A 26315-nucleotide genomic window follows, 5' to 3' on the forward strand; every position below is an offset into this window, starting at 1 on the left:
TTTTCTTATTATTTACTATTAAATCCCCATTCCCATTGTCCAAAAAGCTAATACTCATTTTACCTGCTCTTTTCCTTTTTAAGTAGCTGTCGAAACTGGCTGTTTTTACGTTCCTAGCTAGCTACCTCTAATTCTAATTCTAATTTCTTCCTCCTGATGAATCGTTTGGCCATTCTTTGACATTCTTTATACTTTTACCTACCACTCACTTATTTGCAATTGCACGCTTTAAGTTTGATGCTTTTTGAAACTTCTTTAGTTAACCACACAAGTCCTCACTTTAGATTTTTTCTTGTAGTAGGAATATAGCTATTGAAGTTTATGAACCATGTTTGCGATGATGTTTCTATTGATCTATCCCCTTAGTATGCAAATCATGTCAGTTTGCTCAACTTTCATGCTCTCATAATTGCCCTATGCATGTTTAATATATGTGTTTTCTTGTATGCTTTGTCCTATGCCACAGAACAGGCAGGTCTATAACGTGATGGCAGTGTTCTTGTGCAATCTTGCATTATAGAAAAATCACACTTTAGAAACAGCATTTAAAGTATTGGCGACATAATGTCATTACAGCCAACATGCTTAAAAATTCATGCTTTAGAAAAAGTGTCTCCAATTCATCAAAAACATTGTAGCAAATCATATGTAACTGTTACGAGCATGTAGCCCACTTCCACAAGTAATTTAGTTCCACTTCTATTCCTCACCTTCACCCAAACAGCTACTGTAGCCTAAAAACAACAAATGCTGGAGATCACAATGGGTGAGGCAGCATCCATGGAGAGAGAGCAAGTTAATGTTTTGAATCTAGATGACTCTTCATTAGAGTTGAGTGAAAGGTGGAGGGGACAGCATTTATGCTATACAGTCAGTTCTGCTATAATGCACGTTTCTTCACCGTGAATTGGCTTTAACACGATTGAAGAATTTAGACTGTTGTTTGTAGAACACAAAAGCTTTCTTTACCTGTATTGATTATAATGCAATTCCAGCCCCATTAGTTTAACTGGCTGGACTATTGTGCAACTTTCTTATAACGCAAGATTGCGCGATAAGGTGACGATTGCATTATATCAGAACCAACTGCAGTCTGGGGTGCGTGGGGTTAGAGTGCTGATTTAAAAAAAGATATTGTTAGTTCAGATAAAGTGATCGGAATGTGAGAACCTGTATCTCCAGCATGACCAGCATCTGCAGTAATTTGTTCCTCCAGCCTCTGCATCCTGATCTCCTGATGCAAGGTCACCTTTGACTGTTGCACAAACACACTCCTTGATTAAGTATTATCTCTCCAACAAGCCTATTTTTTTCCTTGAACGTCATATACCCCTCAAAAGACTAACAATTTACCACAGAATTACCAAACCTTTCTTTGGAGTACAGCAAGAACCAATTCCAATCAGCTCCAATCAATCTAACTCTGCCATGCTGTCCTTTTCTTGAATGCTCTTTTTGCTGATGCTGACTGCTTTGCTCAGGGGTTCTTACTTCACTTCTCCCTCTCAAATAGTTAAGGATCATATTTAGGGTCAATTCTTCACGGGCCTATCAGCAGAAAGCCCCACTGGCACACAAGGAGGCTGCCAGCTTTATGGAAGTGGTCTCCCTGCATTAGGGAAGCAAGAGGTGGAGTGTCCCAGGGCATATTGTGGGTAGACAAACCTCAGCAGCCTAATCAGCCATTCAAAACGGGCTTACCAGATTGGTCTCTTGACTTCTAATCTTTTATTAAACATGCCTTTCAAATTGCGGCACCCTTGTAGGCTCAATCTGCCTCAGCACTGGCTATCGCAGTTGTAGAGCTGCCAGCCCCATGATTAAGTTGGCATCATTTGAAGCTCACGGCCTTTAGATGGGCAACAAGCCTAAAATAGGAAGACATCTCTGGCAAAATTGTGAGGTGCTCCCACTACTGCCATCTGCAGGCACAGAACACATATTTCATCACCAAGTCTCTCCATATTCAGCCTGCAGCATCCAGACATTTCTAAAATCTTCAATTTTCTTACCTTTGTGCAATTTGGTGGGGAATAAGGAAATAGACATTAACTTGCAAAGAGCTCAAAAACAATAGTCATACTGTAAGATCTTATGACTGTAGCAGAAATCAACTAGGAAAAAAGTCTGCACCGAAACAGAAATTGCTGGAGAATCTCAGTAGGTCTGGCAGCATCTGTGGAGAGAAACGAGAATTACTTTTGCGGTCGAGTGACTCTCCCTCAGAACTCTGAAGAGGTCACTCTAACCTAAACGTTAACTCTGATTTCTCTCCACAGATGCTGCCAGACCTGGCATCTACAGTTCTTTCGATTTTTACTTAGAAAACATTTGGAATGATCAGAAAGCTTTCAGGTTTTGTGAAAAACTATCCTACTGCATCTTGTTGTATTATATAGAAAACACATGTAGTGTATGACTTTGAGCCAGGACTTCAACACTCTCACCACAGTAGTAACACTTGTTATGTTATCAAATAAAGTGTGACAAATTCCAGGTGTTTGCTGCACTTTGTGAAAATGATTATGATTCTATGCTGATGCACTTTAATGAAACTGCTATCTCGAGAAAGAAAGAATACCTTGTAATAAAGTTATGCAAAATTGGAAATACTCATTCACGTCACATGAAAGAATCAATATTCCAAAAGAAATTGAGAGTCTGGAAATGTCTTGACTGACAGAAGTGGTTGTGGCCTATGATGTTTCCACTCAAGAAAGATGATAGACATAATCAGACAACAACTGACGAATCAAAGATGCACAAAGTGCTAAATTCAATACTTTATTTCCAGAGTTTATGACAGAACAATCTGCTCAACACCAGTGGGCTACCAACTCTTTTAGCAAAAATATCAAAATTATTGAAGACTCTGTCCGATCAACGAAGAATTAATTGACATTAGCCAGCTTTCTCAGAACCAAGTTCAGTGAAATATCTAAGCAACATATTATAGATGCTGGAAATCTGAAATAAAGATAGAAAATGCTGGAAATACTCAAGAGGTCAGGGCACAGCCGTGAAGAAACAAACAGATATAACTGATTTGAAATGAAAAGATGAAAAAAGTGGGGCTTGGGGATAAGAGACAAAAGGGAGTGTTTGCGATAGGTGGAGAGATTAAATACCAGCTGGTGGTCTGAGGCCAAAGGGACTGAGGGAAATGGGAATGTAGATGAATGCAGAATTATGAAAAGTTGCTGCCTGAAGAGAAAAAGAATAAACCCATCAAAACAGAAGAAAAACGTTGGAGAAGTTACTGCCTGAAAATGTTATACTCAATAACGCGTCCACAGAGTCTGAAAGTGCCAACTCAAAAGATGCTGCTGCTTACGCTTGCACTGGAACACTGAAGGCTTAGAAGATGGGTCAGCATGAGACCAAACTGGAAAACTAAATGACAGGTGATCAAAAACCTGGGGTCTATTTTCTCAACTGAAAAGTTATTTGAAGCTACCCAATCTGCCTTTGCTGTCACCAAAGTTGAACATACTACATTGAAAATAGCAAATACAGCATAAAGAAACAAAAGTTTTGTTTCATCTGGAAGATGTGTTTGGATATTTTGATAGTGAGAAGGCAAAAGGACTGACATTATCTTGTAATTGCATGAAAAGGCACAATATGCCTAATAAAACAAACTGGGTATTGTTTGAGAAGTGGACCAAGGTGCTGTAGAGAAAGCAGTCCCTTCAGAATGCTGAAAGAGGGGAAGACATATTTGATAGTGACTTCATGTTGGAGGCAGCAGCAAAAGTGGAGGATTATTCTATCATGTCTGTTTTGTAAATAGCTTGCTACTTACTTTGCTACTGTCGTTTGGTCCCACAACTGAATCATTGTGACACCTCATTATGCTTCTTTTGAAAGCCTAAAAATATTAAATCTGTATATCCACTGTTACCTCTTCAAAGCAAGTGGGGGTATATTTACAACATTTAAAAGGCATCTGGATGGGTACATAAATAGGAAGAGGTGTGGGATATGGACCAAAGGGTCTATTTCCATGCTGTATAACGCTCTAAGTGCAAAAAAGTTGGTCAAACATTGCCTTCAGATTTAAAATTCACTCTAACTACTCAGAGTTCCAACTTCAAGTTCATTTTTATGGCATCTTTTAAATAAGGATTTTCTTATCTTTCCCACCAATGTATAAATGGACGAATCACATGAAACGCTGATAGTCTTCCGGAATTATTCCCTTTCATAGTGAGTTTCATGTACACGTGAAAGTGCCTCTTCTTTGACTTAAATATGCACTGATGTAATTAATCCAGAATAGGGTTCATTTCAAGTTTGATTAGGTTACTAATACTCCCTTTCTTAAATTTCTTTTGTATTGTTTCCCTATTCTTACTTTCTTAGATTGCTTTGTATAAACCAATGCAGTGCACAAGCGTAATGCCTGGACATCCTGATCTCCAAAATAACGAGAAGGCTAAAATTCATGCATTTTCAACGCTCAGCAGACCTCCATGTGTCTGCCAATATGCAAGACTATTTCAGTTACACGTCAACATTCTCTCCCAGTACAAAAGTGCATTGGGAACACAAAATCCAGGTAGATTAGGCTTTTGGACTTGCTCCAAAACATATGACATTCTATAATTACTCATGAAATAGCACATTTAGATTTTTACATCTAAGGCTGGAGATACCCTCTTATTTGTATGTTCCATTGTTGAGCAGTGCCTGTAAAGAATTAAGCTTAAAAGTGCTTTTTAACTTGAAGAAAGTTTTTTTTTTAAAAAGGGTACTGTTACATCAGCATTCACACTAGTGAGATACTTCTGAAGAGTCCCCACTGTTGCTATGTAGACTAAGTCAACTACATAAGAGTCTAATCACAGGTGCCATATTCAACAGGGTGAAGAAGGAGAAAGAGGAAAGAGGGCAGGTGGTCCTCTTTGGAGCAATCTCATATTACAGATTGAATGCGTATGGGAGTCTGAATGCTGACACAGGAGTAGGTATATGTAGACAAATGGATTGTGAAATGTATTGTCCCTTAACGACAAAGGCACACTCATACACACAACTGACAGAGGGGGACAGATGCACACAACGGCAGGGAAACGTATCACATCCCAATTCAAAGAAAAAACATGGAAATCAAAAGATTACACACATACATATACAAAAGCACATGACACAGGGGGACAGGAGAAAGCAAGAAAGAGAGGGAACAGCAGTAGAGAGCGTGCCACAGATAAGACAGCGTGCCACAGATAAGACAGCATGGGGCATGCAACAGAAAAGTGAGCCCAGGATAGTCAGTAAGGAAACATGGAGAAGTCACCAGAAGAAATACTCAAAGACAGAGATGTAGTCACAGATAAACGAGATAAACTCAATAGAGATGGAATCACACTAGAAAAGCCAGACAATATCCAAGCCTGCCAGCCAGTGAAAACAGTTAGTCTCCAAGCAGCAACTCACTGAACATGTTTTAAAAACACTTAAGTTACAGGGCACACATAACCCTTACTTTTTTTTTGCGAAGTTTTAAATGTAATTGCTTTTATTTAAAAGTCCAAAAATGTTTTTAATACAAGCATAGCCCTCCCCAAACAACTACCACAGACATTTGGGAAAATATACAATGTCAAAATTCCACTGTTTTATTCTACATCACTTGCCTACACAACTGAGAGTGACTGGGAACGGTGATAAAACGCCAAGTGGAAAGAGGGGGAAACTCTCATAAAAAGAAACAGAAAATTTTAGATCAGTGCTTTCCTTCCCCCTCACTCCAAGGAAAAGAACTGCAGATGTGAATAGGGCTTTGAAGGATTTGTTGCTCACAAATACTCAAAATAATATGTATTATTTATACAAACTACAGTAACAAAGGTGAAAACAAATTCAAGTTGCGCCACAATTTTTCTGACAACTTGAAACACAAGGATCTTAATCTGGTTAGATCTACATATCTGTATGCACTGTACAAATCTCCACACAAAAGGGAGTATTTTACAATTCTTCAGTTTAAAAATCCGATGGTGTTGCATGAGAACTATTTGGTCAGCCAGAATGGTTAGGCAGATCAAAAGGGAATCTTACATATCAAACACAGAATTGCTGTCAGCCAACAAGCATGAGACGTGGTAGTAAATCTTTACTAAGTCAGAGTGCTGTTACCCCACACCAATTAGTGTATAGGGCAAATTAGAATCTTTCAAGAAACTAGAGACACCCAATATATTACTCATTAACATCCATTTGGTTGGACCCTCAGCTAAATCAGGGTAGACGACCTAAGTGTGTAAACCAGTTACCTTTGCTCATTACATGCAGAACTGACCACAGTTCAATTTTGAAACCAAGCGGACTCTGAACTAAACATCCTGCACACGTTCATCAGGTAACTGATTCCTTCAAGACTACAGTCAATTAAACAGGTGACATAAGTTACACGATGGCTGGTGGTTCATATGAAAAGCTCATTTTACTGCTTCAGATGGCAAAACATTCGAGGGCAGGATACTTCTCCTTATTATAAAGAACAGCTGTACATTTACAATACTGTTGCAATCAATGTGAGACAATTTTGCACATATCCAATCATATGGTCAAACCTAAAACCCAGCTGGATAAAACAGATGCTGGTGATGCAATGTAAGTCATCTGGCACTGTGGAACACCTCGGCCCGCAATCAGCTGAACTTCCATTAATTGTACACTCTCTCCAGCGAGGCAGTGTTATTTAGAAGGACCAAGGACCAACAATTGAGGGGTTGTCTAATTCCCTGAATTGACCACTTCCACGGTTAAGATGAACAAATCAGAAAGCTTTTGCTGAAAGCTGATACCAAGGGACACAAATTTTTGAGAAAGGTCCCCTCTATGGTCATAAAATCAGAACAACAGAGCTCCTTGTCTGTGATCTTAATTTCACAACTACTTTCAACAAAACAAGGAACTTTCAGCCCTCAGGATCTCCCAACTCAACAAGAGTATTAAAAAATCTGTAAGAGGTTTAGACTTCAACATTTTTGTATTCCTATGAAAATGTCCAGGTTTGGTTGAAGTTTTGTATTTGATCCAGTATGTCAAATCAGTCAAAGTAAACATTTAAAGTACAAACAAGTCTGCAGTTTCCAAAATAATTACTACATCCATTATTCAGAAAGCTCAGATATTTTCGATTCACTTCCGGCGCTTACGTGGTGGGATGGAATGTTCACTTGATTCTGCGTCACTGTCATCATACTCATCGTCTACTTCTTCTTCTTCTTCTTCCTCCTCATCCTCTTCTTCCTCCTCATCTTCCTCATCCTCCTCCTCGAGTTCTACTTGTAGCAGCCTTTTCCGTTTCTGGATGCTTTTTCGTGGTTTGCCCCGTTTGTAGTTGTAGTTGGGAAGATGTTTTCCCAACATGTCAATGAAACATCGTTCTGTTTTCTCCACACAAGTAAGAACCTGGCTACCCTCCTGATTGTACTGTTCTGCATTGTTAAACACCAGTTTAACGTCCTCAAGAAATTCTTCAACAGTCTTGTAGGTGCCGCATAAACACTTGCTTTGCATGGTCTGCAAGTCCATAGGTTTAGAGATTATTTCAAAATAATCTTCTGCTTCATCCGTTGTCACAGGCTCTCTAGAAAAGAGGAAAAGCAATTTGTAAAACACACGTCTATACAGAAAAAAGATAACCACAAGTTATACCAACTTCATTTAGGTCCAGTTTAAATTGTACTGAATGTACAGCAGGTTACTGCCTTCTGGAATTGATATCTCTGTTCTGCTTCCTCTTGCACTTGGCTCCAATCATGTTTCTATCACTGTAATTGCTGGATCTGGCACAATGCATCTTGGTCACCTAATTAATGACAAGTGTGTGACTAGAAAACAAATATTGCAGTTTGCTGGTTTTGAGAGTAAATGTAACAAAGTGCTCCTAAAACTTTTAAGGGACCCAAGGGACAACCTTTCTACCCAGAGGGTGGTGCGTATGGAATGAGCTGCCAGAGGAAGCGATGGAGGCTGGCATCTGGATGGGTATATGAAGAGGAAGGGTTTAGAGGGATATGGGCCAAGTGCTGGCAAATGGGACTAGGTTAGTTTCGGATATCTGGTCGGCATGGATGAGTTGGACCAAAGGGTCTGTTTTCATGCTATACAGCTCTATGACTCTTGCCTGAACACAATTCCACAGGCACAGACAATCCTTTAGTGCTCATTCCAAGTAGCTCTTGCTTAATTACTTATGACAGCATTGTCAAGATGGATCTTATCCTGCTTGATCACTCATTGGCAAGAATTATAATCAAAAATAGGGAACTTAACACCTCCTGGCACAAAGGTGTAGAGTCCAACTGTAACACCCAGCTATCATATCAATGGTTCAGCCCAAGAGTATTCTTAACCAAAACAAATAGGAGAAAACCGCATGTCTCCGAAAGCTTGCTGTCATCAAGACAATCCTGGCCAATCTTCTAGTTCAAATCCACTTTTCATCTCATCTCTCATACCCTTTAAGCGTCCAACCATTTGCCCCCCACTCCTCCAACAAACAGACAAAAGGCTATCAATCCTCAGTTTTATATACAATTGAACATCCATATTTCATTGGGACTAAGATTTGCAACTCTTTAAGTGGAAAATTCTCACGCGAGTCTTATGTAAGAACCACATTCACCTTATTTGAAATATAGACTGGAAAATGAAAGTATGGACTGCTGTCTTGCAGACAATGAACCAGTTACAATGTGGAGGAAAAAGTGGAACTGTACAGTCAACTTAATTAGTTACACAAGGGCATATTTTTATTTTACAAACCTACATGCGATATTTTTGTGACACTAACTGGGACCAGGTACTTTTGGGATGGATAAAAAAAAGAAACTGCCTAACAACAGCTTGGTTTGCCTCCAAGTAGCGGTCTGTCAGAAAATTTTGAGGAGAAACAGAAGTTGGATAGAGATCCCTAAACGCCTGTGAGCAAGCGCTCTCTCTCTCTCCCCTGCTTTGGCTGCTCCCCCCCACCCCATACGTCCTTTTAGTGAAGAAAAAAATTCTAATATCATAAATAGTGGTCACAGTCTGAAATTAACTTTCCTATTGGCTAAACTGGTCAGATTATACATTTGTGACTGCTCATGGAATAGTGGGGCTCAAATTCCAATACACTCTTTGCAATGTGTCAATGAAATATCAGGTCAATGCTGGAACTCTTATCCTGGGACTAGTTTCTCCAATTTTAAACTCTCCAACCAAAGAAATCTCCTCTCCATATCTATCCTGTCCGGCCAACTTTTATATTTCAATGATATCATCACTCATTTGCCTTCATAGGACAATGCTCCCATATTAGGGAATCAAACTAACCTTTGTTGTGTCCCTTCTAACTGTACCACTGAACTGAAACTTAACTGTACCATCGCAAAAACAGTTAAGTCTTGATGGCTCTCTGTCCATGAACTAATCCTTAGTCCAAGCCACATCTATACCAACTCCTATATGTAACCCTATATGTAATCTCCAGTGCAGCAGGTTGTCCTTTTCAGTTTCAAGAATCCAGAGATGTTACATTCAATGGTTTTGATAGTTACCCCATCAAAAAAAGGACAACATTTATCAGGGAGAATTTTCCTTTCAGAAAACTGCGCTGATTTTGTATAACCATATGAATCTTAAAGTGCCTTTTCACTACATTCCAAATAATAGATTCTAGAATTTTCCTACTAGTAGCAAGGGTGGCTACAATTAGTTTCCAACTTTCTCTCTCCCTCCTTTGTTAAATAACAGGGTTACATTTTCTACCTTGGAATCCACTTAGCCAGTTCTAAAGTTTAGTGAATGCTCGAAGATCAAAACAAATGCATTCACTAACCTTGTAGTTAACTCTTCTTTTAAACTCTAGTATGTAGGCATGATATCCTATTAATTCCCCCAGCTATTTCCTTCCTTTAGACTTCCTCACTGTCATTAGGCACTGCTGCCTTACCATCTGAAATATCATTCTTTTTAAGTCTTCTACTGTGAAAAAAAAATATATTTTTTAAAATCCTAGCTATTATTCAAGAATATTTACAACCATCCTACAATAATTTCATTTTTACTCCATTATAATTTCTGTTATCATTGCTCTAGGGGGCCCATGGCTACTTTCACTACTCTCATTCTATTTAACTCTTGTTTGAAACGTGAACAATCTGATTTTATATTTCCTGCTTATTTAGTATCATTCCATTTTCTCCCTCATATCGCTTTCTTGGTCATCCTCTGATTTTTTTCAATTTCTTACAACCCTTAGACTTACTATTAATTTTTGGCAACACTATAAACATTAACATAGTAATGTTAGTTACTATTAACTATTGCACAAAATCAGATTTAAATCAGCCTTTTCTCTAGTTGGTTCTTTGACATAGTGCCCTAAAAGCAACCATAAAGGCATTGCTTCAACTTAATATCTGAATTACTATAAACAATTTTACTTAAATGCTCTATACAAAAAAGAATGGCCTCCACACAGACCCAGGCATCATTTTTTAAAGTGGCAACTTTTATTGTTCTTACCTGAAGGGCCAACTATATCTTGATCTGATTAACTTGTTCAGGATTTCTTCACACTTTGCAAGCTCCAGATTTAGTCTCCGTGACCGATATTTTGTTCTTTGTTGTACCTACAGGCACAAGAAACCAGTGATTATGAACTCAACTGCATTTCACTATTAAAAAAAAATGTAAAATTAATCAAAATAGCTGATTTTAACATTATATTACTCTTCAAAATGCCTCAAACAAAAACTCATTATTTATTTATAAACTTTGATAGCAAGCATTTCAATCACATCAGATCCTGTTTGTACTCCTGCCTGTAAACACTCTTCCAGCAGGTTGTCACAGCTAGACTACACTGACTGAAACTAATGCTTCATTTTCTCATTAGCCCAAGATTATTAAGGCCAATGATAAATTCACTTCCACTGCCTATACACTGCCTGAATCTGTCTCAGGACAGAATGAGAATTGCACCACGATCACTGATTTAGCTACTCACCATTGGAACTCACTAAAAAATATGAGAGGACGGATGTTACAGATAGAGATCACAATCTTTAACATTACAGATCATATGACAACTCACTAAAGTTTAATTATTGGTTTTAAACTGAATACTTTGCAATGGGTATATTTCACACTTTTACGTGACAATATTTACCCAACTATGGAATATACTGTAAAACTCAGATTTTCAGACAATAAAGCCTTGTATTCAGAGGCCATAAATTAGGGCCGTTATACATTAGTCTGAAAGTTTTAAGTACACTTTATAACATGCCTGAAAGTGCAAGCATAAAAATGAGATTGTAACCATCCACATTAAAGCAAGTTGGTGGTGGTAGTGATGTCACTGGACCAGTAATCCAGAATTCCTGGCAAGTGTCTGAGAAACACAGGGTTCAAACACCAGTGTGGATGGTGAGGTTTGAATTTTTAAAAAAACCTTGAGTTAAAAGCTGGCCCAATGACAACCAACTGTTGACATCTTAACAGCACATCAGGCTGACTAATGTCCTTTAGGGAAGGGAATCCACCATCTTTATATGATCTGCTTTACATGTGACTCCAGACTAGATAGCAATATGGTTGATTCTTAACTACCATCGGTGCAATTAAGGATGGACTGTGAATGTTGTTCTAAAAAGCGGTGCCACACTCCAAGACAAATTAAAATAAAGATACCTTTGTTGCTGGAAGCCAGGATAGAGCCACATTTTGTACAAAATGTATTCATTACAGGCAAAATGAAGGAATGTGGCATGTGGAAACAGGTAAATACAGTTGAGACCTCTATTAACCTTGGATACAGGGATTATTCAAATGCTTCCTCTAGAGATCAATGGATTAATCAGAGACCATGAAAGGTGAGACTATACACAGTCTGCAGAAATAACTAACTTTTTTTGCTCCATGCTCCATGTACTGACTGTCATGGAATACAAATTTGCATTACTGTTCTCAGACTGCAAAATTTCTGACAATGAAGGCAATATTGAGCTACATCTACTCTCGAGGAATCAAAACCAAAAAATAGCGAGACTAATATTCATTAATCTTCAAATGGTGCATGAAACAATGTGGGGACAACATTGATATCCTAGTAGTTGTTCACATTCACTACTATATCAACTCTATTGAAACAGATAAGTGATTCGTTATAAGTGTGGCTTTACTATAAGTCTGCAGTAGTGAATAGAGTGGGTTCTTTCTTGATTGTATGTTTTACTGAGATATGTCTCTTGATTAAACTTATGGCTTATATTTTTAAGTATTAAGTTAGCTTGGAGCAGGGTTATGTAGAGGAATAAGACAGTTCTATTTTATGGGTCTGCAGATTAGAAGAAGCCAAAATAGCCCTTAGTAGAGTGATATGCTCCTCTTGTCAGATAAGAGAGTTTAGGGAGAGTTTACGTGATATTGAGGATAATATCTTCAATAAATGCCACTGGTTGAGAATCCTATCAGATTGAATGGATCGGTTGGAGCGACAGTTAGATGCAATGAGAAATTTACAAGAGTAAAGGGATATGATGGATGGTAGTTATAGGAAGGGAAAAAGTCGCAGTACAGTCACACAGATGGGTTGACTCCAGGAAAGGTAAGAGAGGTAGGTAGGTTGTGCATGAGTCTTCTGCGGCTGTCCTCGTTTCAAACAAGTATGCTGTTTTGGAAAATGTAGGGGGTGATGGGTTCTCAGGGGAACATAGCACGAACAACAAAGTTTCTGGTATCGACACTGGCTCTAATGCAATGAGGGGTACGTCGGGTTCAAAGAGATCAATTGTGTTAGGGGACTCTCTAGTCTGAGGCACAGATAGATGTTTCTGCGGCTAGTAGCTAAAAATCAGAATGGTGTGTTGCCTTCCTGGTGCCAGGATCAAGGATGCCTCAGAGAGGGTGCAGAATGTCCTCAAAGGGGAGAGGGCCCAGCAGGAGGTCATTGTACACATTGGAACCAACAACATAGGAAGGGAAAAGAATGAGATTCTGAAGGGAGAATATAGAGTTAGGCAGGAATTTAAAAAGGAGGTCTTCGAGAGTTGTAATATCTTCGAGAGTTGGATTACTCCCAGTGCCGCGAGCTAGTGAGAGTAGGAGTAGGAGGATAGAATAGATTAATGAATGGCTGAGGAGCTGGTGTATGGAAGAAGGATTCACATTTTTGGATCATTGGAATCTCTTCTGGGGTAGGACTGACCTGAACAAGGAGGACAGATTGCATCTGAATTGGAAGGAGATTAATATACTGGCAGGGAGATTTGCTAAAGCTGTTTGGGAGGATTTAAATTAGTTAAGTTTGGGGGGGAGATAGTAAGGAAAGACATCAATCTCAGACTAGTACTGTTGAGAACGAAGGCGAGTCAAACAGTCAAGGTAGGCAGGTACAAAGCAGAGAACAAAGTAGGACTGATAAATTAAACTGCATTTATTTCAATGCAAGAGACCCAACAGGGAAGGCAGATGAACTCAGGGTATGGTTCGGAACATGGGACTGGGATATCATAACAATTACAGAAACATGGCTGATGGATGGACAGAATTAGCAGCTTAATGTTCCAGGATACAAATACTATTGGAAGGACAGAAAGGGAGGCAAGAAAGGAGGGGGGAGTGGTGTTTTAGATAAGGGATAGCATTACAGCCATACTGAGGGAGGATATTCCCGGAAATACATCCGGGTAAGTTATTTGGGTGAAATTGAGAAATAATAAAGGGATGATCACCTTATTGGGATTGTATTATAGTCTTCCTAATAGTCAGCTATAAATTGAGAAACAAACTTGTAAGGAGATCTCAGTTATCTGTAAGAATAATAGGGTGGTTATGGTAGGGGATTTTAACTTTCCAAACATAGACTGGGACTGCCATACTGTTGAGTTTAGATGGAGTGGTATTTGTTCAGTATGTACAAGAAAACTTTCTGATTCAGTATGTGGGTGTACCTTAAAGAAAAGGTGCAAAACTTGACCTACTCTTGGGAAATAAGGCAGGACCGGTGACTGAGGTTTCAATGGTGGGGGGCACTTTGGGGCCAGCGACCATAATTCTATTAGTTTTTAAAATAGTGATGGAAAAAGATAGACCCAATCTAAAAGTTGAAGTTCTAAATTGGAGAAAGGCCAATTTTGACGGTATTAGGCAAGAACTAACGAAAGCTGATTGGGGGCAGATGTTCGCAGGTAAAGGGATGGCTGGAAAATGAAAAGCCTTCAGAAATGAGATAACGAGAGTCCAGAGACAGTATATCCCTGTTAGTGTGAAAGAAAAGGCTGGTATGTGTCGGGAATGCTGGATGACTAAAGAAATTGAGGGTTTGATTAAGAAAAGAAGGAAACATATGTCAGGTATAGATTGAGTGAATCCTTAGCAGAGTATAACGGCAGTAGGAGTATGCTTAGGAGGGCAAAAGGGGACATGAGATAGCTTTGGCAAATAGGGTTAAGGAAAATGCAAAGGGTTTTTGCAAATACATTAAGGACAAAGGGTAACTAGGGAGAGAATAGGGCCCATCAAAGATCAGCAAGGCGGCCTTTGTGTGGAGCCACAGGCAATGGGGAGATACTAAATAAGTATGTTGCATCATTGTTTACTGTGGAAAAGGACATGGAAGATATAGAACATAGGGAAATAGATGGTGACATCTTCAAAAATGTCCAAATTACAGAGGAGCAAGTGCTTGATGTATTGAAACGCATGAAGTGTATAAATCCCCAAGACTTGATCAGATGTACCCTAAAACTCTGTGGGAAGCTTGAGAAGTGATTGCTGGGCCCCTTGCTGAGATATTTGTATCATCGATAGTCACAGGTGAGGTGCCGGAAGACTGGAGGTTGGCTAACGTGGTGCCACTATTTAGGAAAAGTGGTAAGGTCAAGCCAGGGAACTAAAGACCAGTGAGCCAGACGTGTTGGAGGGAATCCGGAGGGACAGGATGTACATGTATTTGGAAAGGCAAGGAATGATTAGGGGTAGTCAACATGACTTTGTGCGTGGTAAATCATTTCTCTCAAACTGGATTGAGTTTTCTGAAGTAACAAAGAGGATTGATAAGAGCAGAGTGATAAATCTGATCTATATGTACTTCAGTAAGACGTTTGACAATGTTCCCCATTGGAGACTGGTTAGCAAGGTTAGATCTAATGGAATACTGGGAGAACTAGCCTTTTGGATACAGAACTAGCTCGAAGGTAAAAGACAGAGGTTGATGGTTGAGGGTTGCTTTTTAGACTGGAGGCCTGGGTCCACTACTTTATGTCCAGAACTTGAGGGCATAGGGTTAGGATGAGAGAGGAAAAATATAAAAGAGACCAAAGAGGCAACTTTTTTCACGCAGAGGGTGGTGCGTGTATGGAATGAGCTGCCAGAGGAAGTGGTGGAGGCTGGTACAATTGCAACATTTAAAAGGCATCTGGATGGGTATATGAATAGGAAGGGTTTGGAGCAACATGGGCCGGGTGCTGGCAGGTGGGACTAGATTGAGATAGGATATCTGATTGGCACGAGTTGGACCAAAGTGTCTGTTTCCTTGCTGTATATCTCTATGACTGTGTGGCGTGAATAAAGCAGGAATCATTACCAAATTAGGCTGGTGGATTAACACCTGTGTACTATCAGAGACAACAATAGGATGAGGAATGAGTTGGCTAGACTGGAAGCAAAAACTTTATTGTGGGATAGCTGATGAAGTGGAGGACTTTCAAAGTAATTTTTTTGGAGTGCTCAGCAAAAGTATATACCAGTGAAAAGGAAGGACAGTCTGAAAGGAGGTAATCTGCCATGTGTCTAAGGAAATAAGGGAGGCTATCAAATTGAAAAAGAAGGCATACAAGTGGTCAAGATCAGCAGGAAACTAGAAGATTGGGAAAGCTTCAAAGGTCAACAGAAAGCCACAAAAAAGCGATAAAGAAAAGTAAAATAGATTATGAGAATAAACTAGCTCAGAATATAAGGACAGATAGCAAAAGTTTGCATATATATATATAAAAAACAAAAAGAGTGGCTCAAGTAAACATTATGGAAAGAACTGCCACAGGAAGCAGCTGAGGCTGGTACAATTATAATATTTAAAAGGCAGATGGATAATTACTGAATAGGAAGGGTTTAGAGGGATATGGGCCAAGTGCTGGCAAATTGACCTAGATTAATTTGGGATATCTGGTCAGCATGGATGAGTTGGATTGAAGGATCTGTTTTCATGCTGTACATCTCTATGACTCTATGGACCTTTAGAGGATAAGGAGGAGGATTTAATAATGGGATATTGAGAAAATGGATGAGGCACTGAACAGGTATTTTGTGTTGGTCTTCACAGTGGAGGACACAAATAGCATACCAGCAATCGACAATGAGACAAAAGTAGGTGTGGGCCTGGAAACAACCATTATCACGAAAGAGATAGCGTTGGGCAAGCTAATGGAGCTCAAGGTAGAGAAGTCTCCTGGCACTGATGGAATGCATCCCAGGGTGCTAAAACAGATGGCGGGAGAAATAGCAAATGCACTTGTAGTAATTTTCCAAAATTCACTGAACTCTGTGGCAGTTCCAGCAGATTGGAAAACAACACCTATGACACCAGTCTTTAAAAAGGGAGGTAGACAAAAGATGGGGAATTACAGACCGGTTGCCTTAACTTCTGTAGTGGGCAAAATGCTTGAACCTATTATCAAGGAAGAAATAGCAAAGTTTCTAAATAGAAATTGTCCCGTTGGACAGACACAGCATGGGTTCATAAAGGACAGGTCATGTTTAATTCATCTACTGGAATTCTATGAAGACAATATGAGCACATTGGACAATAGGGACCCAGTAGATGTTAGGTAACTGGATTTCCAAAACGGCATTCAACAAGGTTCTGCATAAACGGGTGCCGCATAAGATAAAGATGAAAGGCACTACAGGCATGTACTGACATGTTTAGAGGATTGGTTAACCAACAGGAAGCAAATAGTGTGAATAAATGACTGCTTTTCTGGTTGGCAATCAGTGAGTCGTGGTGTGCCTCAGATATCAGTATTGGGACCGCAATTATTCACAATTTACATTGACGATTTGGTGTTGGGGATCACGTGTAGTGTGTCAAAGTTTACGGGTGACACTAAGATGAGTGGTACAACAAAGTGTGCAGAGGACTGAAACTTTGCAAAGGGGCATAGATTGTTTAAGTGAGTGAGCAAAGATCTAGCAGATTGAATACAATGTTAATAAATGTGAACTCATCCATTTTGGTAGGAATAACAGTAAACAGGACTATTACTTGAATGGTTAAACATTGCAGCATGCTGCTGTGCAGACGGACTTGGAGGTACCTGTGCATGAATCACAGAGAGTTGGTCTGCAAGTGCAGCAGGTAATCAGGAAGGCAAATAGAATTTTGTCCTTCATTGCTAAAGGGATTGAGCCTAAAAGCAGAGAGGTTATGTTGCAGCTGTACAGGGTGCTGGTGAGGTCACACCTGGAGTACTGCATGCAGTTATGGTCCCCTTACTTGAGAAAGGATGTACTGGTACTAGAGGGGGTGCAGAGGAGGTTCACTAGGTTGATTCCAGAGTTGAGGGGGTTGGCTTATGAGGAGAGACTGAGTAGACTGGGATTATATTCATTGGAATTTAGAAGAATTGGGACGTGGTGTGTGCGTGGTGTGTGTGTGTGTGTATGTGTGTGTGTGTGAGATCGTTTTGAAACACAAAAATATGAAGAGAACAGGTAAGATAGAAGTAGAGAGGATGTTTCCACTGGCAGGTGAAACTAAGACAAGTGGGCATAGCCTCAAAATTAGGGGGAGCAGATTTAGGACTGAATTGAGAAGAAACTTCTTTACCCAGAGAGTTGTGAATCTATGGAATTCCCTGCCCAGGGAAGTAGATTAGATTACTTACAGTGTGGAAACAGGCCCTTCGGCCAACAAGTCCACACCGCCCCGCCGAAGCGCAACCCACCCATACCCCTACATCTACCCCTTACCTAACACTACGGGCAATTTAGCATGGCTAATTCACCTGACCTGCACATCTTTGGACTGTGGGAGGAAACCGGAGCACCCGGAGGAAACCCACGCAGACACGGGGAGAATGTGCAAACTCCACACAGTCAGTCGCCTGAGGCGGGAATAACCCGGGTCTCTGGCACTGTGAGGCAGCAGTGCTAACCACTGTGCCACCATGCCGCCCATAACCACTGTGCCACCATGCCACCCATAACCACTGTGCCACCATGCCGCCCATTAAGTAGTCGAGACTTCCTCAGTAAATGTTTTTATAGCTAAGATAGATAATTTTTTGAACAGTCAAGGAATTAAGGGTTTTAGTGAGGGGGCACATAAGTGGATCTGAGTGCATGAAAAGATAAGCCATGACCTTACTGAATGACGAAGCAGGCTCGAAGGGCCAGATGGCGTGCTCCTAGCTCCTATGTTAATCTTGGGTGGGGTTAAAATGTTTGACTAAAAAGTGATATGAATTGGCTTTTGAAAAGAGACAGAACTTCAAGGCAGTAAATAACCTCAGAGAAAGATGAGATACGCAAGAGGAAATGGTCAGATATTGCAGAAGAGAGGTTAAATTAATTTGCAAAAGGGATGTGGTTTTAGAAAGAAGAAATAAAGGACTAGAATGCATTTGGGCAGACAGATAGCATAAGGGTAAGGAATAGTAAAGCACTGCAAAAGATCAGAGCAAAAGGGAATACAGTAAGATTCAATTCAGGTTTGCAGGCGCATAAATTTGGCACAAATCCTAATATATAAGGTCAGCATGATGCAAACAGACATCTGGACATTTGATAAATCAATGTGGCTCAAGAGAAAGGCAGAAATAGTTATTTACATTCCTGATACATAGTGTTCTGGAAAATAAGGAAAGAACAGTCTTGTTTCAGTAAAATATTACAGTGCTGGAGGATGAAGCTGTCCTGGAGTCAAGGAAATATACTATTTAGTTGGAATTTGAATGTGAGTAAAGGAGGTATAGTTAGTAAGTTTGCAGATGACACCAAAATTGGTGGTGTAGTGGACAGTGAAGAAGGTTACCTCAGAGTACAACAGGATCTTGATCAGATGGGCAGATGGAGTTTAATCTAAACAAATGGGAGGTACTATATTTTAGTAGGGCAAATCAGGGCAGGACCTATACACTGAATGGTAAAGTCCTGGGGAGTGCTGCCTAACAAAGAGACTTTGGGTGCAGGTTCATAATTCCTTAAAAGTGGAGTCACAGGTAGACAAGATAATGCTTGGTATGCTTGCCTTTATTGGTAGTGCCGAGAGTGTGGTACTGGAAAAGCACAGACAGTTAGGCTGCATCCCGAGGAGTAGCAGAATCAATGATTTGAGCATAAGCCATTTATCAGGAATGAGACTTGTGGGCCAAGGGGGCTGAGAATCCCTGTGGACGAGATTGCTGAACTGTCTTCCCAGTCTTTCCTTTTATCCATAGCACCATTTTTTTAGGTCTATATCTGTGTGTAGAGGAGTTTTTAGGTGCTTAAGAGTTTTAACTAGTAGAGTTGTATGTTGAATGTTCATATTTATTATCTATAGTTAGAATCTATTCATTTATAATAAATAGTAACTCTTGTTAAGTACAGAAAACTAATCCATGCTTTCGGTCAACCTGGATCTAAAAGATAGATAAATTGGGGAATTCTGGCTATTTTTAAAACTTTTAACTTAAATGCTGATTCTGGGAATAGCAGTGCTTGATTTACAGCTCACCAGCCCAGTAAGGTGCAACGAACCTGTGTGATGTTACTTTCAGTACTTTACCAGGACTATGATCGGAGATGAACTGAAATTAACAGACCAGCTTCAAATGCTTATAAGTATATATGAAGACACAGCTTGACCTTCCACAGTTTAAATACAGATAGAACCTGACAGGTCCATTACATCTTACTGCAATTCTAGTAACAGGAATAGCATGCTTTATCTTACACAGACTCCTTAATCACAAGTGCACGAGGGATGTCAATACAGAAACACATACATCTCCAATGCACTCTGCACTGGTTTATCCTCCAGAATCTGACTGTGATAAATGAGGTTGGATTATCGGGTTGGGGCTGTAGATACTGTTTATTTGGTCTCCTGATAATTGCTGCCCATGAAAGACAACCCCACTTCTGTTTGGCTGAAGTACAACAGGACAGCTGTCTGAGTACTGTGACTCTCACCAACCCCAGCAGGCCACCAACAACTGTCAACAGTACAAACAGTCTGAGCCTGCAGCTACATTATTGGGATTCTGATACTAATTGGACCTCCCAGCCTACAGATACATTGAGTCCTATTTTAAACCCTTTTAATAACCCATGAATCATTTCTCAATAATTCACAAAGCGTAAGGGTTCAAGAACATTTCTGTTGAGATATGTCACAAATCATCTGCTGATTTCTTGCTCCGTTTGTCCAGCCCAGAATAATTTCCTGACGTCTCTTGCTTGATCAACTCCAAGTCGGAGAAGAAGAAAAGATCCACCAGCATAGCTGAAATGCCAATGTCAATTTCTCAAAGGCAAGAATTTATGACCCTGGGTCAGAAGGCACATTTTTAGGAGGCCGGGTAGGGGAAGAGTACAGAGAACAATAATCCTCAATGCTGTTAAATCATCCACAACTGAATATCCATTCTCTGGGATCTGAATGACTTGTGGATATTAGATATCTACCAATCTGATCGCTGGTACTTTTTATTGGTTGCTGTCAAGCACATGCCTGGTAGGGTTCAGGTACAACATGTACCTTGCCAGATGCCTAGTATTCTGCTTGTTGGCTCCTTTTCCCCATGCTTTAAAGCCTGACCATTTCCAAATCCCTGGAAGACCAGATTCCCTCATGTTTTTCTTTTGCCTGTGTATTCTGCAGTCAGTGACTGACACTCCATAATTACAGTTCACATTTGAATAATTTAGTTGTATAAGCTCGTTTAAGGAGGATACAGCACAGGTATGGGATGCAGAACAGAGATAGAATGGATATCAGTTGAATTACCCCACACCACTCGTAGCAAAGCTCACGACTTAACAAAAATAAAAAAGAGGACTCCTGATGATTGGCATGCCGATAACTTAATACGTATTGCAGTGGTTACTATACTTTTCAGGAAAGGGTTCAGGAGACTTTTTCTCACCCAAGTGAAGAACCATAGGGCCTGGAAACATACTTTTGGCCTCCATAAGACCGTATGGAGGGCTAGAGACAGACACAAAATGTGAAGCATTAAGAAATATATATAAAGAGCAGGTGGGAAAGGCAAAACTTGTAGAAGGCCTGTGCAAAGGAACAGACATACAGATAAACACAAATGTAAGCAGCTATTGAGATCAATTAGCCTATCTAAACAGGAAGAAAACTCCAAAGTATACAGCTGCCTCATAAGAATCTTAAAAGAACTAGCTACAAAGTTTCTCTATAGATGTACTCAGGTTAAGTCTGTAGATAAGATTTCAGAAACTAACAGAGCCACTTTACATTGACCACACAGACTGCAGGATTTTCCCCACAGGCTTCACACTACCAGGCTCAAATTCCTACAATGTACAGGGAATAGATAACCAGCTGTGATTTTTTTGCAAATTGGCCAATGGGAAGAGGTGAACTTGACATCTAATTAAGGATCGAAGAGGATTCTCAAACTGGAGGTTCAGTGGAAGGTCCATCAGCGCTAGAGAAGCAAAAACTGATTTTTCAAAATTAAGCAAGGCAGAGTTACTTTCTACTTCTAAAACTTAGGTTAACAAACTCCTTTGCAACTGTACCATCATTGTGGAAGAAGTACGAAGAGTCATCTAGACTCAAAAAGTTAGGTTGCTTTCTCTGCACAGACGCTGCCTGTGATAGCCAGCATTTGTTATTTTCAATACAGATCCCAACATCTATAGTAATTTGCTCCTATTAAGTAACATTTTATGGTGACAGCTGATTTAAGGCAGGGTGGCTTTTAAGATTGCCTTGAAAAGCAAACCAGATTCTCACCTTCAAGCAATAGCTCTTACTCTACATGTTTCTGGGAACACTGAAACTAATCGGAAAATTCTAGTCAGCTCCACATGATATGCCATAAATGGGGTCAACTAACTATTTAAACTGCTCCTTCATATTCTGCCTTTGAAGGATGATCCAGTGATGGGATGAAGCCAGGGAACTGGAAATTCCATGCCTGTCCTATTGGGGACAGACTCGTTCAACACTGGAGCAATCCACATCCAAAATAGCAGATTTGGGCTGATAAGTAGCAAGTAATATTCATTCCAAAAAAGTACCAGGCACAATCATTACCTTCTGATATTCAACAGCATTTCATCACTGAATCACTCACTATCAACATCCTGGGGGTTACCGTTGACCAGAAATTGAACTGGATAAATACTGTAGCTACAACAGCAGGTCAGAGGCTAGAAAACTGCAGTGAGTAAATCTCCTTCTGACTCCACAAAGCACAAGGCAGGACAGTAATGGAATACTCTCTACTTGCTTGGATGAATGCAGCTCCAACAACACTCAAGAAGCTTGACACCATTCAGGGAAAAGTATCCCACCTGATTGGCACCACACCCACTCCCTCCAAAAACAATACTCAGTGCCAGCAATACATATTACTTACATAGAGTCATAGAGATGTACAGTACAGAAACAGATCTTTCAGTTCAACTCGTCATTGCCGAATAGATACCCTAAACTAACCTGGTCCCGTTTGCCAGCAATTGGACCATATCCCTCGAAAACCTTCCTATTCATATACCTATCCAGATGCCTTTTAAATGTTGAATTGCTCCAGCTTCCACCACTTCCACTGGCAGCTCATTCCATACACGCACCACCCTGTGTGAAAAAGTTGCCCTATAGGTCTCTTAAATTTTTCTCCTCTCACCATAAATCTACGTTCTCTAGTTCTTGACTCCCCCAACCCAGGGAAAATACTTTGTCTATTTACCCTATCCATACCCCTCATGATTTTATAAACCTCTTCAAGGTTACCCCTCAGCCTCTGATGCTCCAGGGAAAACAGCCCCAGCCTATTCAGCCTCTCCCTTTGGCTCAAATCTTCCAACCCTGGCAACATCCTTGTAAATCGCTTCTGAACCCTTTCATGTTTCACAACACCCTTCGATAGGAGGGAGGTGAGAATTACACACAGTATACCAAAACTGGCCTATCCAATGTCTTGTAAAGCCACAACATGACCTCCCAACTCCTTTTCCTCAATACTCTGACCAATAAAGCAAAGCACACCAAATGCCTTCTTCACTATCGTATCTACCTGCGACTCTACATTCAAGGAATTATGAACCTGCACTCCCCAGGACCTTGCCATTAAATGTGTCAGTCTTGCCCTAGATTTCCCTTTCCAAAATGCAGAACCTCACATTGATCTAAATTAAACTCCATCTGCCACCCCTCTGCCCGTTGGCCCATCTGATCAAGATCCTGCTGTACTCTGAGGTAACCTTCTTTGCTGTCCACTACACCTCCAAATTTGGTGTCATCAGCAAACTTACTAACTATACCTCTTATGTCAAATCCAAATCATTTATATAAATGACGAAAAGCAGTGAACCTAGCACCGACCGATGTGGCACATTTCTGGTCACAGGCCTCCAGTCTGAAAGGCAATCCTTCACCACCACCCTCTGTCTTCTACCATCAAGCCAGTTCTGTATCTCCCACCCAAATAACTTCACCGGATGTATTTCCAGGAATATTTGTCCCTAACACCAAATGCCTTCTATCATGTTATCCCTTACCAAAAACGCCACTCCCCCTCTTCTCTTGCCCCCTTTTCTATCCTTCCTACAGCATGTGTATCCTGGAACATTAAGCTGCCAGTCCTGTACATCCCTGAGCCATGTTTCTGTAACTGCTATGATAACCCAGTCCCATGTTCCTAACCATGCCCTGAGTTCACCTCCCTTCCCTGCTAAGCTTCTTGCATTGAAATAAATTCTGTTTAATTTATCAGTCCTACCTCGTTCTCTGCTTTGTTCCTGCTTGACTTGCTCCTTTTATCAACTGTCCTGATCTCTTTCCTTGTTATTTCCGAGTCTCACTCCCCATGCCCCCCAACGCCCCCTCCCCTGCCCCACACCATGCCTCCACCCTCCATCCCACTAGTTTAAATCCTCCCAAGCAGTTCCAGCAAATCTCCCTGCCAATATATTAATTCCTTTCCAATTCAGGTGCAATCCATCCTTCTTGTACTCCAGGAGAGATTCCAATGATCTAAAAATGTGAACCCCTCCCCCTGCACCAGCTCTTCAGCCATGCATTCATCTGCTCTATCCTTTTATTCCTACTTTCACTAGCTCATAATACTGGGAGCAATCCAAATATTACTATTCGTAAGGACCTCCTTTTTAAATTCCTGCCTAACTTTCTATATTCTCCCTTCAGAATTTCATCCTTTCCCCTTCCTATGTCATTAATTTCAATGTGCACAACTACCTCTTGCTGGTCCCTCTCTCCTTTGAGAATATTCTGCACTCTCTCCAAGATAACCTTGAGCCTGGCACCAAGGAGGCAATTCACCATTCCGAATTCTCACTGCTGGCAGCAGAAACGTCTGTCTGTGCCTCTGACTAGACACTTCCCTAACACAATTGAGAGCCTGGAACCGGACATATCCCTCATAATATGAGAGCCAGTCTCACTACCAGAAACTTGGCTGTTCGTGTTACGTTCACTAGAGAGTCCATCACCGTCTACATTTTGCAAAACAGCACACTTGTTTGAGATGGAGATAGCAACTGGAGACTCTTACACTATCTGCCTCCCCTTCCTAGGGGTACCCAATCTACCTGACTGTATCTGTGGTTTTTCCCCTTCCTATAAATTCCATCCAATACACCCCCTAGTTCCTGTAAACCCCTCATTGCTTCTAACTGCCGCTCCAACCGATCCATGCGATCTGCTAGGATTCACAACCAAAGACACTTCCTGCAGATATTATCATCAGTACATGGAAACTCTCCCTAATCTCACACAGCTGACTGGAAGAGCACATCACTTGTACTAAAGGCCATCTTTGCTCCTTAACAAGCGGCAGACCTGGAAAATAGCAGTCTTATTGCTCTAAAAATAACTTTGACCTATGTTTTATATTTTTAAAGTTTATCAAGAGACAGATCTCAATAAAACATATAATCAAAAAAGAAACCACTCTACTCACTATTGTAAATTTATAGCAAGGTTACACTGAAAGACCTCCTGAGCTGTGAGCTCTCCCACACACGTTGCTCCAAGGTTAGCTATGAATTTCACTGTTTGTTAATTTTTCTTAGACGCACTCCGATGTCCAGAGAAATTTGAACTCAAACAGCACAGGCAGTAACTGTGCAGATTCACTGCTGTGACAGACAGCAGTGTAGGTTTCTTTCTCTGACTGTGAGATCTCTGTCTCTCTTCCTGACTTCTAAAGTGCTGTTGTTTGTTCTTTTTTTGCCCAAAGTTTCAAAACAATGCAAGAGCATATAAAACAGAAATTACTGCTCCTAGAATTAGAGGAAATCACCTCCAACATCTGAAACACCTAAAAAAAGAGTAGCTCTTACAGCCACAATTTTTTTTTTACAGTTCTTCATCTTAGATTATCCAGAATCCATTCTACTGTAGAGTTCGGCAAGGCTCCTTCAACAGCATCTTCCAAACTTACAACCACACTCTCAAATGTCACGGGCAGCAGACAAATGGGAACACCACCACCTGCAAGTTTCTCTTCAAGCCATTCATTACCCGAACTTGGAGCTATATTATTGTCCCTTTGGTGTTAATGGGTCAATAGCCTGGAATTCTCTCCCAAAAGGCATTGGGATACATCAAAATGAAGTCTATCAAAATTTGTGAAGACAGTTCATTACCACTTTCTCAAGAGCAAGTGGGGTGGGCAGAAAATGATGGGCGAGCCAGCAAAATTCACACCTCATGAATGAAAAAAAAGTCTGTCCACAAAGTCAGTTCCAGCTCAAAAGGTAGTATTATCAGCTAGCCACCGCAATTCTTCAGCACCAAAATCACAGCTGACAATCCTGTGCAGTACTGAAGAAATGCTGCACTGTCAGGAGTACCATCTTTCAGGTGAGATCTTAAATCTGGGCTCTGCTTGCTTCTTTGGCTGTAGAAAAGATTTTGTGGCACTATTTTCACCAATAGCAAACATTCCCAGAGTCCAGGTCATTATTTATCCTTCAATCGATATCACAACAACAGATATTTTGGTCATTATATTCCTGTTTGTAGGCGTTAGCTCTGCACAAATAGACTACCATATCTCTACAGTGACTTAGTACAGAAATACTGGCTGTAAAACACTCCCTGG

At 40.4% G+C, this 26315-nt stretch overlaps 1 protein-coding gene across 2 annotated transcripts in view; it reads right to left on the bottom strand.

Annotated features, from left to right (window-relative positions):
* Positions 1-2771: 2771 nt before the first annotated feature.
* Positions 2772-26315, bottom strand: part of baz1b (bromodomain adjacent to zinc finger domain, 1B) — a 95307-nt gene continuing 71763 nt past the window's right edge. For both annotated transcript variants that reach the window (XM_072589447.1, XM_072589448.1), the window contains 2 exons: positions 10525-10631; positions 2772-7600 (listed from right to left, as the gene is read on the bottom strand). In XM_072589447.1, coding sequence (XP_072445548.1) covers positions 7150-7600; positions 10525-10631 — 558 coding nt within the window. In that variant the 3' untranslated portion in view covers positions 2772-7149. The remainder of the gene's footprint in view (positions 7601-10524; positions 10632-26315) is intronic.

Source organism: Chiloscyllium punctatum, chromosome 19 (assembly GCF_047496795.1).
Source record: "Chiloscyllium punctatum isolate Juve2018m chromosome 19, sChiPun1.3, whole genome shotgun sequence".
Taxonomy (NCBI): domain Eukaryota; kingdom Metazoa; phylum Chordata; class Chondrichthyes; order Orectolobiformes; family Hemiscylliidae; genus Chiloscyllium; species Chiloscyllium punctatum.